The sequence below is a fragment of the Lontra canadensis genome, unplaced genomic scaffold, assembly GCF_010015895.1.
Source record: "Lontra canadensis isolate GAN:19392208 unplaced genomic scaffold, GSC_riverotter_1.0 scaffold50, whole genome shotgun sequence".
In the NCBI taxonomy this organism is placed as follows: Eukaryota; Metazoa; Chordata; class Mammalia; order Carnivora; family Mustelidae; genus Lontra; species Lontra canadensis.
This window is the reverse complement of record NW_022631044.1, coordinates 6,009,369-6,023,696: the sequence shown is the minus strand read 5'-3', so window position 1 is coordinate 6,023,696 and position 14,328 is coordinate 6,009,369. Positions and strand designations below refer to the sequence as shown.

Genomic DNA, 14,328 nt, shown 5'->3' with positions numbered 1-14,328 from the left:
TCTGGAAGGGGGGTGGGGGGAGAAAAGAATACGAAAAATAAAGCCTGCAGCCGGGGGTTCCTGCCCGCGTTTGTGCGCGTGTGCCCTGGGTGTGTGGGTGTTTGTGCCTGGGCGTGCGATTTAATGGAGCGCCTCTCTGCCTCTCCAGTGCGGCCAGAGCTCGCTTCGCGCACCCACCCCTGCCGAGGAGCCTACTTGCTGCAGCCCAATGCATTGTGTAAGACGCGACCTGTTATGGCCACCACTACTTCCGGGTTCTAGCATTCTGGTCGGAATCCACCTCTCCGCCTGTGCAACACACACTTTACACACGCACGGGGACTGCAAGCGGGCAGCATCGATCGTGGCTCCTTTAAGACAAACTCAGACAGACATTTTTTTTAACCCTCCTCCTCTAATCTCCCTCCAGTGCAGCAGTTGCAAAGAGGGAGAGAGAGAGAGAGAGAAAGAGAAAGAGCGAGCGAGAGAAGAGAGAAACTGATTAGGAATTAGGACTGATTCAAGGGAAGCGAGCGCTAGGGCTTTGTGCATTTGAATATTAACATTTGAGGTGTTCTGACCAGAAGAAGACAGAGCGGATGATCATTCATTCACCACGTTGACAACCTCGCCTGTGATTGACAGCCGGAGTGGCAGAAAGCCATGAGATTTGGTAGTTGGGTCTAAGGGGCGCTCTTTTTTTTTTTTTTTTTAACTGATTTTTTTTTGGGGGAGAGAAGATCTGCTTTTTTTTGCCCCCGCTGCTGTCTTGGAAACGGAGCGCTTTTATGCTCAGTGACTCGGGCGCTTTGCTTCAGGTCCCGTAGACCGAAGATCTGGGACCAGTAGCTCACGTTGCTGGAGACGTTAAGGGATTTTTCGTCGTGCTTTAAAAAAAATTTTTTTTTCCGGGGGAGTTTGCTTATTTGTTTCTTTTCACACTGGCCTTAAAGAGGATATATTAGAAGTTGAAGTAGGAAGGGAGCCAGGGAGGCCGATGGCGCAAAGGGTACGTATTAAAAAACAATTGTGAAACTCAAATGTGAGATTAAATTGAAACGTGGCTGAAAGACACTGCTAAAAAGTTTCCTTTTTTTCTCTGTCTTTTTGAATGAGGCTCCTAAAGCCGTGGCCTAAAGGGAGAGAATTTATTCAGTGCATTTGTAGACTTACGTATGTTACATGTAATTAATTCAAGTAATCAAGTTTTCTATAGATTCCTAACCAGCAGCTATATAAATAAAAATACAAGCTTGGGCAATCATCTGTTTAAAAAACAAAAACAAAAAGCACTAGATATCTAATGCTATAATGTGAGTGTTCGGGGAGCAGAAGTTTAAAGCTATTTTTAAAGGAAATGAAGCAGCTAGAAACTTCTGATGCGTTATTGATTGTGCTCATCTTTTAATATCATTAGAAGTATTTAGCTTTTTTAAAGCAAATGACTTTGTCATAGTACAATGGCTTTGGGGGTCGGAAAACATTCATCTTTAATGTGCATGGATTTTTATAAAAGGTAATACTTTGAAAGTTTTTGTTAGAAAAGCCCTCCACTAATTGGATCCTAAGCACACAGCTACTCACTTTAAAAATGCAATACTAATTTCCCCAATATTCCTATTTGAATGGAAATGTAGTGAGAGTAAAGTGAGACAATGACAACCCAACTGAGGTAGTTTCTTAAAAGAAAGGGGAGTCTACAAAAAGACTTCCTTGCATAATTTCTGTCCTGGCCCTCAAAGCCCCGTTTGCAAAAGAAAGTTACTAGGCTGACACATTTTTCTTTACTGCTTTGGTTCAGGCAAATGTCAGCGTTCTTCCAAACTATTTTCACACCTCTGGCTTTAAGGAGATGAAAGTGGCAATTCCTCTTTTCTTTGAAAATCATTTGACTCTCGGCGCCTCCAAATCTTGGGAAAAGAACTTGCCGGGAATGAAGCAAGGAGAAAATCCTAAATAGCTAAATTTTGCACACAAGAATAATGATAATCAATATGAAAGTAGTTTTTTCTGAAGAGAGAATATGGGGGTTGTGTATGCATTTGCTTTTGAATTTACTTTACACCTGATGAGTTACATTTGTCTCACTAACTTCTAGTCTGGGGGGAAAGTTCATAAGAGTAGAGAAAATAGAATATTTAGTTGTTCGAACTATAGGTTTTCTTTAACTTCGAGGGGAAATTGTCCATTCTAAATTCAGCTCTAATGAACATGAAAAGCTACGTTTCTCTAAGTTTCACTTATAAAGAGGCCAGTTGGTTTTGTATAATTTAACAGAGTTTGTCTTGGAAAGCAAAGGAAATGCAGTGTCTTGCAGGACTGCCTAACCCCACGCTGGCAGAGAAATAAAATGAGAAGCCTGTCTGAATTCATGTGCTTAGCTTAGCTGTTCCCATCGTAACTTTTTTTTTTTTTTTTTTTTTAAATTCCCCCTGATGGGAAGGGGCTGTGAAACTAGGCAGGCTTGCTGCACTGTCCTGGCACGTTTTATTATTGTGATTTTGAATTTCCTCCTCTAGAGACATGCACGTTTTACCTTCCGCCCTCCGGGAGAATGCCTCCCTTTCTTTCCTTCTTTCTTCCTTCCTTCCTTGCCAAAGGATCCTGAATTTCTGAACTAGTTGATAGGGACACAAGTTAGGGCAAGACCGTTCATCCCAGCCGAGTCTCAGAGAGAATCCTAGAATTTTTACTGTAGAAATCATTTTTAAAATAAGAAATCTCAACTTTAGAGATGCAAGGCCACTGAATTCCGGGTTGAAGGATTGAGCTGGACTGACATTATATAAGCTCCGTGCCCTGCTGTCTCCCCATTTGCCCGCCTGGCCTTCTGAACCTTGTTTTCTCCTGTTTGTCATGCAGTACGACGATCTACCCCATTATGGGGGCATGGATGGAGTAGGCATCCCCTCCACGATGTATGGGGACCCGCATGCGGCCAGGTCCATGCAGCCGGTCCACCACCTGAACCACGGGCCTCCTCTGCACTCGCATCAATACCCGCACACAGCTCACACCAACGCCATGGCCCCCAGCATGGGTTCCTCCGTCAATGACGCTTTAAAGAGAGATAAAGATGCCATTTATGGGTAGGTACAATGGGCAGCAGGTTAAGTAGTAGAGACGTGACGTTTCCTCTATTTCCCTGTGCCCTCGGTAAAAGGAAAGCTCTATGGATTGGAGGTACACTATTTGGTAACTTTTCATTTGCATTGCATGGAGAATTTGTTGGGGGGAGGGCACGGCCTGCCATCCCGGACGGCCCCCATCTCCTCACATGGTCAGCGCTTGCCCAGCACCTGGCTCTGCCAAGGCTGTGCCAGCGAGGGGGGTCGCCCTGCAGGAGAGGTTGCCAAAGGTCCCTCGTCTCTTCTCAGACCCTGGCTCGGTAGCTCAGCGGGTTGGAGTCCTCTCTTGTTCGACTTCGCTGGGAGAGCCTTGGGGATTTCTAAATGTAGGCGCCTTTGTGTTGGAACGAAACTTTTAGTTTAAGGGAAAATCTTTTAAGCCACTGATTGTTCTGACTTGCTAAGTTTACTCAGCAACCGTACGCTGGCTGGGCCGCCTCACAATAAAATCAAGGGAGGACAGTTGCAGGTCAGGCAAGGGGGAACATGCTTTGCATTTAGGGAGTTTGACCACCGTAGGCAAGGAGAGAGCTCGCTCTGAATTGTTCTAGACATTAAGAAACTTCTAGCTGTTTTAGCACTTTGTGTTCAAAGGCGAAACCTGCAGCATTTGGAAGTAGGTGTGGGGGTGCTCTCAGGCCAGTGTTGTTTTCAGCCTGTGGTTTACACCGTGTTCTCCCAGGCCAGTCGATTGGACCCAGGGCTGGTGAAATCCTCTGAAAGTCGCTGTGCCTACTGTGTGCTCATGAATTTGGGGACCTCGTTTTCCTTTGCAGCAACTTTTATTTCTATTTATTTCTTCTTTTGGAAAAGAAAAAATCAGGCAACACTGACCCTCCCCAGCTGAAAACCCTTTCTGCTTTATCTTCTGGTCCCTTGTGCAATGGGCTTGTTGAAATCCCAGCGTTCTCTCCTTAGTGTTAACTGCAAATGGTTTAGGCGCCGGGACAGAACATTTGGGGAAGCTTTGAAAAGGACCCCAAACTGTTAAATTCCCGGCTGGGCTGTGAGAGCCAATAAAAGATTTGAGACACCTCCTTGAGCATTAGTAGAAGCATTTTTTTTTAATGGGTTGAGATAAGCGACATCTAGGCCCCTCGCTATACTAGCTGCTTAGCCATTCCGCAGAGACAAAAATGAAAGGCTTTACCGCAGGAGCATTTGAAGGAACTTTCTTTTGGGGGCAGTGGGGGCCATTGGCTAAGGGAGGGAAGTGCGCAGGGAGCTGAGGAGGGGCCTTGCTGCTCTCCGAGGGCCGTGGGGGTCGAGATCGGTAGGTGCAGCCCTCTGTCAGTCTGTCCTGCAGCCATAGAGGTCCTTTCCCCAAGTTAGCTGAGCGCCTGCCACCAAGATCCCCGGAGCCTTGGGCTTCGCGAGGCTGCCTTGGGGGAACACACTTGAACAAGCCTTCCCAGCCGCTGCGCCCACCGCCTTTCTTCTCCACCAGGTCCTAGATGTGCCGCGGAGGGACGAGGGCTAGTCGGGGTGGGAAACTTAATTCAAAATGGCTGCTGGAACCGCTTGGGTTTTATTCTTAGCAAATGTTCCCAATTTCTCCGGCCAGATATGCTGAACCGATCCTCAGATACTGTCTTTGGATAAGGGCCTCCGACTTCGGAGCCCTAGGAGGAAGGGGAGGTGAGCAGCCACCTGGTGGGAGGTGGGGGGGAGGAAAAAAGTAGATGACAAAATCAGAGAGGGGATCCCCGGCTCGAGCTCCTCTGGCTGTTTTTCTTGGGGGCCTTTTTGCACTGACTCGGGACTAACCTTTGTGTTGTTTGTGACTGTTGTATTTTCTTGCAGACACCCCCTCTTCCCTCTCTTAGCACTGATTTTTGAGAAATGTGAATTAGCTACTTGTACCCCCCGCGAGCCGGGGGTGGCGGGAGGGGACGTCTGCTCGTCAGAGTCATTCAATGAAGATATAGCCGTGTTCGCCAAACAGGTCAGCAAAAATATGTGTTTAAAAAGTAAAGAAAAAAGAAAGAAAGAAAGAAACTCCCTCCCCCACCCAGCACATTTTCAAAAGTAACCAGCAAATAGTCCGCCCTAAGCCATGCCTGAGACTTCTCCCCTGAGATTATCCTCCTATATGAGTGTCTGCGGACGACTTAAAATCACCCATAGTCTTCCCAGCTCCCGCTTCGTGACCTGACGCAGAAAGCTCACTCTATAAAATAAAATCACAACGCGCTGTAGCTGCCTTGGTCTTGGAGAGCGGGCAGCGTCCTCTAGAAGCAGAGTTGCTGGTAGAAGTAACCAAGTAACCCTGAGCTCTGGGCTTGTTTTTGGCTTATTTGATTCATACTGAAGGGTTTCTGCGCGGGACGAACTCGGTGTCACCCAGTCCTTCCCGGAGGTTACATCTTTGCCCCCGACAGTGTAATGAGGCAAGAGACTAGGAAGGTGACCAGATTTCAAATGTTCTTTCTTCCCTCCCCCCACCTTCTCACTTGTATTTAGATTCGCGCAGAAAAACCTCTATTTTCTTCTAATCCAGAACTGGATAACTTGGTAAGAGTGGACCCCTTCCTCCCCTCCCCTAACACCCCTCCCCCCAAGCCCCCTGCCTTGCTTGAAGCGCCCCAAGGTTTTGAGACGGGTCTTCCCGTAGCTGCCAGGCGGCTGCAGACGCTTCCGTCCACGGACAAGTGGTCCGGGACAAGATCCCGGGGAAATAAATTCATCTCGAGAGGGGCCGGGCAAGCCGGCGCGGGGAAACGCGAGCTTTTGTTTTTTATGACAGCCGGGCAGCGCAGCTCTAATCAGCGCGGGGATTTATCTCCGGGCCTGTCAGCGTGTGTGCTTAAACTTTGCGGACTTCCCAGCCCTCAAAGTCACGTCACGAGGGCAGCAACGGGGCAAGAGCCCCCAAAGCACCAGTATGCCGGAAAGGTGTGCGGAAAGCGGCAGAAAGTTTGCAGTGTGAAAAGCCACACGTTGGGGACTGTTTGGAATATTTTCGGTGCATTCCTTACAAGGAAACATCTAGTCCAGAGATGTGGCCCTTTCAGGTGGGGTGGGGGCAGTGGGGCTGAGAAGGGGAAGAGCCATGGGAGAGGAGAGTGTTTATGATCCCCACTTAGATGCTTTGTTGTTGTTTTAGCTATTTTTTCTTCTTAAGAAATATAAACCTCTAGATGGTACCCAGTCGCTGCTATTAAGTTTTAGTGTTATTGCCATAAATCAAAATAACTCTATTTACTTGGGGGGGGGTGGGATAGGCTGGAGATGGTAGAGCTGTGACAGCCAATTTTCTGCAAACTAGGAATAGGGTGCTCATTCTTTTTGTATCTTTGCAGATGATTCAAGCCATACAAGTATTAAGGTTTCATCTGTTGGAATTAGAGAAGGTAATTTCTCTAGCCTCTTTTCCTTTTGCTTTCTCCTCACCCCCAAACTTGAGGGGGTGGGGCAGGGTGGGGTGGGGGGAGGGTTCTGAATGGCTGAAGTTCAGGCTTCTGAGACATTTGCATAAATGTCTTTCTTTCTGGTAATTAGTGTCAAGGCCAATCTTAGCGTCCATTTCTCTTTGCAGTTTAATTACAATTTCAGCCACTAAACCCGGCATCTCAAATGCCCTAGCCTTGTATTCATTCTTAATACTTTGCTGGCTTTGTATAAATAGTTGCAATTCTATGCATCTCTCTTGATGTTTAGAATGCTGTTGTGAGTTTGCTTTACAGGTTATATACTTTTGTGATCTCTTCTCTTCCTCTTCCCCCCTTTTCTTTGCTACCTCTGGGTGGGTGGGTAAGGGAGTTTTGTTTAGTTTTGGTGAGTTTCTGGAAGACAGTCTGAGAGCAGCAGCAGGTCAGACACAGAGGAGAGGCGGAGGGAGGAGGAGGAGTGGGCAGGGAGTCTGGAGGAGGTGGTGGGGGAGGCACATTAAACCTTGTGCAGAGACAAAGCAGAGTTGATAGTTGTGTCAATTTCTTGAATCTGTGAATCCTGCACACACCCCACCTTCACACTCAAGAAAGGGTGTGGGATAACATGATTTTGCTAGCTGTTCTATAAATCTCAGCAATAAAAACTTAATGCATTGTAATTCAAACTAACATTAAATTGCAAGCACACTGGGGTTTCTTGTGAGTTTGTGCATGTCAGTGATGCCTGAGGCCTGTAAGAGACCACTCCACTTAAACCTAAATATTTTGAAGCTTTCTTTTCCCTTTTTAAAAAAAATCAATTTGATACTTTTTTTTTTTTTTTTTGTGACTGTAGGTGTTTTTCATATCATGAGTACTGGCAATTTGATTTTCTTCTATTTTTTGAAAGTATCCTAAAATATGCTTCTTATGGGAAGAATCCCTAATCACAAATGTTATAAGGACTTGGGGTGTCAGACATATGTCCTATGCCACCACAGTTCTGGTCTTTTGGAGGTGTGTGTGTATATATATATATATATATATATATAGAGAGAGAGAGAGAGAGATATCTATATATATACATATATTCACATTTTCCCTTAGACTCATTGGAAAAGGACTTATGATAAAGTAAGTGGATGAAATTAAATAGTTTACCTTAAATGTCACCCACGCAGGTCACCTCTCTAATGGCCACAGCCCTGGGAGCAGATGAATTTAACACGGGTGTTGAATATGTTGTAGCCTGTGAATCATCTTGTCACTGTCAATTTTCTGGGATATCTCTATTTTGCAAGAAAAGAAAGTTATTCCTAATTCTGGATGCGTCTAGGGGTCTCTGGAGGACAATTGCTCTGTGTTTCCCTATTTGGAAGTTTGGATCTCACAAGGGGGGTGGTTTGCACTTGTCAATGTCATTTATGCACTCCTGATTATATTTCCATTTTTTTATTTCTGTCATAATGTAGGTACACGAATTATGTGACAATTTCTGCCACCGGTATATTAGCTGTTTGAAAGGGAAAATGCCTATCGATTTGGTGATAGACGATAGAGAAGGAGGATCAAAATCAGACAGTGAAGATATAACAAGATCAGCAAATCTAACCGACCAGGTATGCGCTTTTCAATTTCAACATCCCTAGGAAAAAAAAAATCTGTATGCATATTGCTTGCTGGGTCACTACCACCTCTTTTTATTATTTGCATATGATTAAGTCCCTTTTAGATACATTTCCATCGAAATGAAAATTTTTGAATAATGTGGCTATTATTGCTTCATTAAGGCTGGCTCTGGGATTCGACCTGGAGAGATGAGCTTGTAAAAGCTTTGCCTGCAAACTTGACCTGTTTCTTGTCGCTTTTAATTTTTGTCTTTATTTTATTTACCCTCTATAATAATGGGAGTGTTAACTGCCAGTGACCGCCTCTGATTGTAGGGCTTTGTTCTGGAGCATTTTTTCCCCCTTCTATTTCGAAGAAAAGAAAAGTGTAGGGTCTGCTTATTTCTTATTTTATTAGGAATAAACCCAAGATAGGTGGTCTAAGAGAGACAGCGAGGGTTTGAAATCTAGCAAATGCTGGCTATTTTCTCCCTGTCTATACGGTTCATTAGCCTGTCTTGTCAGTTTTCCTCGGCCGAGCGCTTCTAGACCTCACTGAACATTGCTTTGTGCGGTGCTCGCTGCAAGCTTGCCCATTTTATTGTACTTAATAGAAAAAATAAGACCAGGCCGAGGTTATAAAAACAGATAAATATGGATGTTTCTCCTCCTCCTTTCCACTCATCCTCCAGCTGGTACGCGCACCGGGCCCTCTGGGTTGGCAGCTTTTGGAAGTGTCAGCGTCAGGGGCACCCTGTGACTCCTGATGTGGTGGGGGGGGGACCTCGCGCCGCCCTCCCTCTCAGCTGTGGGCCTTTGCTTGCTTGCCCCCTCCTCTCTGGGGCTCCCTTCAGGCCCTTCTTCCGCCGCGTTGCTAAGTGGGGACGACTTTTATTTGGAGTTGCTGGGGGATTTCTCTCCCTCTCTCACCCTAACACCACTGTTTGCTCCCAGTCTCTCTCTCTCTCTCTTTCTCCTGTCGCTGCGTCTCTGGATTGACCCAAAGAAGTTGCAAAAATGCAATGAAAGTGAAAACCTGAGGAGCGGGTGAGATGAACCGGGCTCAGGACAGCTCTCTGCAGCGAATTGCTGAGACGCAAATAGAGATTGGGGTTGCGGGTCTCCTCTGGCCTCTCCATACAGAAGTGAAGGCCTAGAGTTGTTTCTCTTTCTGACTTGGCACGTGAGTTCTGTCTTGTGGGGGAGAGATCAGCCTGCCTTTGTTAAGCCAAAGGATAGCCAGTCATGCAGTTTTTCTTTGCAAGCTCTGCCACGATCGCTGCTGGCTAGTCGCTATCTTGTAGAGTCCTTGAAGGAGTGCCCGACTCCTGGGTCTTGGTGTCATCTTAAAAGTTTTCTTCTCTCAACATCACCCTCTTAACATAAATTCCCAGCTTGGATTTCTCTTGGTAATGCTGCGACAGAGGTCGAATTCCTCCTTTCCCCAAGAGCAGTGGAGGGTAGGCAGAGGTGAGCTTTAAAAACACCAGCGCCGGTTCTTTACTGTGATTTGGCAAGTTGCAAACTTTCGGCAGTGTAGACGAGTGCACAGAACAGGCAGTCTGAGCATTCCCCGTGCGGCCCCGCCGAGGTGGGAAAACTGCAGGCGGCTCCCGGCCCCCCACTCAGGCCCCGCAGGCTGCCGGCCTCCCGCCTGGTTCAGCCCGCCAGCCCTCGCCCTGGAGCTGCTAAATGCAGATTCCGCTGAGGAACCCTCGGGTAGCTGCTGTTGAATAAAAATTGTAATCCAACAAGCCTAACTAGAAAATGGGATTCTAAGAGCTCCGGAGTGCTGGGTACATAAAGCTATTTGAGCAAATTACAAGAATCGCTTAGGGGCATGAATGAAATCAACACTTTAATTGCCTCCAAAATGAAGATTTATACCCCATTTTCTCAACGAATCATTATTTTATTAAAGTCAAAGATAAAGGACCAAAGCTATGGGTTTTATTGGGGAGGGGGACACAAAAATGGTACAACATCATTGTTTTCCCCCTACTCCTTCAGCAAACTTTTGTTACACAATTAGCTTAATTTGAGATATACAGATTGGTAGGCAATTGTAGTGGATAAAAATTCGCATTTTATTCTCCCTCACCTAAAAAAATGAGAAGTGTGAATCCAGCTCCCTCCGCTTACTGGTGGGCTTCGCAGCTTTGACTGGGCTCGTGGCACTGTTGGCCAATGCGCGTGGGCGCACTCGCGTGACCCCTCCAGCTCACCTAGGTCTTGGTCGCGGAGGACAGTAAACCCAAGTTTTGTTTTTCCTAATTGTCCGCTTCCCGGGAGCCAGGAGCGAGTGTGCCTGGGCTCTCCTGGGAGCTGGGAGCTGGGAGCGCAGAGCGGGGCACACGCGGGACCTAGCCTCGGCCCGGGAGTGGAGTCCCCTGCTCTGGGAGGTGGGGAGACAGAGACCAGGCACTAGGGCCGCCCGCTGGGCGCCAGTTCTTCGGACTGAAGCCTGTTTTCAGGTCCCTGGGAGCGCTGGACCCTTGGTGCGGCGCCCTGGGGGCTGGGCCCAAAAAGGACGGCCTCGCCACCTGTCTGCGAATGTGGCCCAGCCAGTTTGAGCCCCGGCAGAGGGTGCGCTCCGGGACTGGATGCTTCAGGTGTGGTGCGAGCGCTGGTCCTCGTTAGCTCATTAACCCCTCTGTCTCTAGGGCCTGCTGGCGGCACGGTTTATTTTATTTTACTTTTATCCTCGGAGGGCGCCAAGGCTGCCACTGCACAGGGACCTAGCTGGGATCGACGACTTTGATACCAACCGGTTTCCCGGAGGGCTAAATCGGCGGATATCCATTTGGCCTCGTAGTTTTTGTTTTTGTTTTTAATTTTTATCAGATTAAGACGCCTGTATAAGCCGTGATCCCGTTTATCCCCTACATCTATGTTCTCCCCCAACCCCTTCCCGCCCACTTCCACTCCCAGACCCTGAGGAGCCAGGCCTGAGAGTCACCTCCGGCGGGAGCAGGCCTCCCGGGCGCCCTCTCCTGACGGCCTCGCTCTCAGCTCGGCACGGGCACTCCCGACGTCCGGGGACCGGGGACAGGCGAGGTGCGCCGGGGGCTTCCGGGCCTCGGCTCCCGGCCAGTGCCGGACTGCACCCCGGGAGCGGGAGCAGAGGGAAACGATGGTGCGAGGCGTGGAGTCGAGGGTTGAGCCTGGTTGTCAGGGGAGAAGAAAGCTGGCCCGTCGGGCGGCAGGACGCCTGTTTGGGGGGTGGGGGGTGGTTCCAGGTGGACCTGGGGCCGTCAAGACGGGTTAGGCGGGGAAGAGCCTGGCCTCCCAGACGTTAGACTTTAAGTCTCGCTCCCAGAAGGAGCCGTCGAATGAAGTCTTCCTTCCCAGGGCGGTCGGTTGCTCGCCATTCCTTGAATTTAAGCATTTTTCGCTCCAAGAACCAGTCCAGAGAGTGGAGGGAGAGCAGTGAAGAGTCTCCGGGCCCCTAAGGCCGCCTCCCGAGGTGGCCACGTCTGCTCGTAGGGAGCGCGGTCTAGCGGGGCCTGTGCTCGTGTGCCAGCCGGGTTTCCCACAAGCAGCGGGAGGCAAAGAAATGGTCCCTTTGGATTACAATTTTTATTCAACAGCAGCTCTCCGGGGGGTCCTCAGCTGAATCTGCATTTAACAGCTCTTGGGTGAGAGCTGGCGGGCTGCACAGGGCGCCCTGTTGCATGTTAATCCAGATTTGTGCCTGACATCTGGGGAGAAGTAATGTGGCTCAAGGAGATGGAACCAGAAAGCCACGTACGCCAGGCAGGTTAAATGCCAAGTGCTGCTAAAACTCCCCGGGGAGGAGGATCGGCCTCCGGGGCTGTGCGGCCCAGGCTGGAGAGCACCAGGCCTGGGGCCTGGGGGATCCGGGGCAGCCTTGGGCCAGTGAGCTTTGGTTCCCAAGTGGGCTAGGAAAACCCTGGTGGCGGTTGCTTTATTTTAAAAATGCGAGGTGTTGTTTCTAAAGCATCCTTTGAGTTAAAAATTCTTAAAACTGAACTTGGACTTGACTGAAAACACCCCCTCCCTGCAAAGTAGGGTAGGGATGCATCCAAGGGAGATTTAAGCTTTCTCTTTTGGAGAGGTGTTTTGGTAAGAAATGGGGACGAGAGGGCAAAGGACAGCCTGATGTCCTTGATGAATTGGATCTGCTGCTTTAGAAAAAAAAATAGATGAGGCCACTGGATATTTACTAATACTAGAAATGCAGGCAATTCGTTTTCATCCAATAAAAAAACTGGCCAAAAACAGCAAGAGACGGGAAATGGTCCCTTTGCCAGGTAGATTGTTTCTAAATGCTTTCACATGGACACACCTTATTTAAATTGTAAATACTTCAGAGGGTCCCAGTTAATGCCTTTGTCTTGGATACTCTCAGTCCCTAGGCCTTGCATCCATGGGGGTCTTAGATTCATCTAACTTTATTCTTTGTTGTTGTTGTGGGTCTTGTGTTGTACTCTTAATTCCCCTCCTCCACTTTTTTTTTTTTGAAATATGTAAAGGGAAATTGTGGCAAGATTCTCTTTAATGATTAAATAATAAGGTGTTGACTGCTTGTCACTACATTGGCTAATTGGGATGTTCATTCTAGGCCCTTTATGGCTTAGTATCCTTTGAATTAAAACTTAGTTGTTTACCAGGTGTGTTTTTATTGTTGCTTTCTGATTGGCTTTTAAAAATTTTTATTCCTGTATAGTTAATATACAGCGTTATATCAGTTTCAGGTATAGAGTATAGTGACTCAGAAGTTTCATATATTAGTCTGTGCTCATCAAGATAAGTGTACTCTTAATCTGATTGGCTTTTAGCATGTATCTGTGTGAATTTCAGAGTAGGTATGTATTGATTCCTCATAGGGGCACTTAAAAAACATTTTAGGAAAAGAAAGTGAAGAGTATATGCAGATGGGTTGAGATCAGTTACACTGTTAAATGTCTGTAAGTCTAAACGCTAATACTACAAAAGTTATTTCCTTTTCATAGTGCATCTCTCTGTCTCTCTCTCTCTCTCAAGTGGAAGTCCCCAGTGCAAATTCCGTGGTTAATGGAAAGCAATGATACTAATACTACTTTGTACAAAGCAAAGCCATAACAGTAACTATTGTTCAGTGATTTAACTAGCTCTGCAGCAATAGGTCACTCAAATAGCAATCCCTCTCCTACCAGAATGACTCCATTGCTCATGATTTGGAAATATATAGAGTGGTTTTGTGCACTGTTGCTATTGGTCCTAACTTAGAGACTTTTATTAGAAAACGTGGAGAAGCTTACATAGTAGAGGAAGAAGAGTAGAAGGAAGAAAAAAAAGGAGTAACATATGGGCACTGCTTTCAGAAAAGTAACAGATATCATGCTATAATTGCCCAACTTTGAAAGTAAACAAATTTTAAATCATTATATTTTCAAGCCCTTGTATGTTTAAATGTCAAAATGTTTGGCATTGTCCAAAAGATTTAAAACACAGATGTTGTGGGGCGAGGGAAGGAAAATTATGCAGAAAAAAAACTCCATACTCTTAAAAACAAAGACTATTTGTGGCCCCATGGTAGAAACAGGCTTATTAAGGTCAAGCAGGTAGGCTAAAATATTGACACGAGGCTTACTGTAGTAAAACTAGCATACCTTCCCTCATAGATAGACTGGGAGAAACTGTAAAGAATTCATAATAAGTTATATTAAGACACTTGTCGTAAATATTGTCAACATGAATTCAAATGAAGTCTTTTTGTATTGGTGATGTTATGCTTTCCATTGCAATAACAATATTTTCTTATGAAACGTAAATATGTCAAACAAATGTGAAATGCTTAAGTTTTAATAAATGATCATTTAATCATCAAACAACCCAAGTTATGTATACAGAAACTTTTAAAGGAAAGTCGGCATACTGCCAAATTCCTATAGAGACTAGCAGGGAAGTGATCAAAAAAAGAACACAAAATAAGACTTCCTGTAAGAAGGTCTATAATTCAACATTATTTGACTCTACTGTCAGGGAAATAATTGAAGGATAGTAAACTGATACCATTCTCATTCATTTTTGTTACACAGTCTTAAACGATTGCACTAGTAGCGATTTACATGGCCTTTTTTGGATTATGAGATCTGTCATATATGTATCAAAGTATTACTTGAATTTGTTATAATTGAAACAAAATTTTTTTATCATTTCTCCTGACTGCAAGAATTTAATTTAATATTTAAAAATTTCATCAAAACTATGGGAAAGTACTCTTTTATAGATAAAGAA

The 14,328-nt window shown here is 46.2% G+C and overlaps 1 protein-coding gene across 4 annotated transcripts in view; it reads left to right on the top strand.

Moving 5' to 3' along the window:
- Positions 1-227: 227 nt before the first annotated feature.
- Positions 228-14,328, top strand: part of MEIS1 (Meis homeobox 1) — a 133,748-nt gene continuing 119,647 nt past the window's right edge. For 2 of the 4 annotated variants that reach the window (XM_032873764.1, XM_032873766.1), the window contains exons 1-6: positions 249-988; positions 2,842-3,068; positions 4,911-5,052; positions 5,571-5,621; positions 6,410-6,460; positions 7,951-8,097. In XM_032873764.1, the coding sequence (XP_032729655.1) occupies positions 977-988; positions 2,842-3,068; positions 4,911-5,052; positions 5,571-5,621; positions 6,410-6,460; positions 7,951-8,097 (630 nt within the window). In that variant the 5' untranslated portion in view covers positions 249-976. Of the gene's footprint in view, positions 989-2,841; positions 3,069-4,910; positions 5,053-5,570; positions 5,622-6,409; positions 6,461-7,950; positions 8,098-14,328 lie in introns of all 4 variants that reach the window. The other 2 variants (XM_032873765.1, XM_032873763.1) reach the window with 2 other exon arrangements.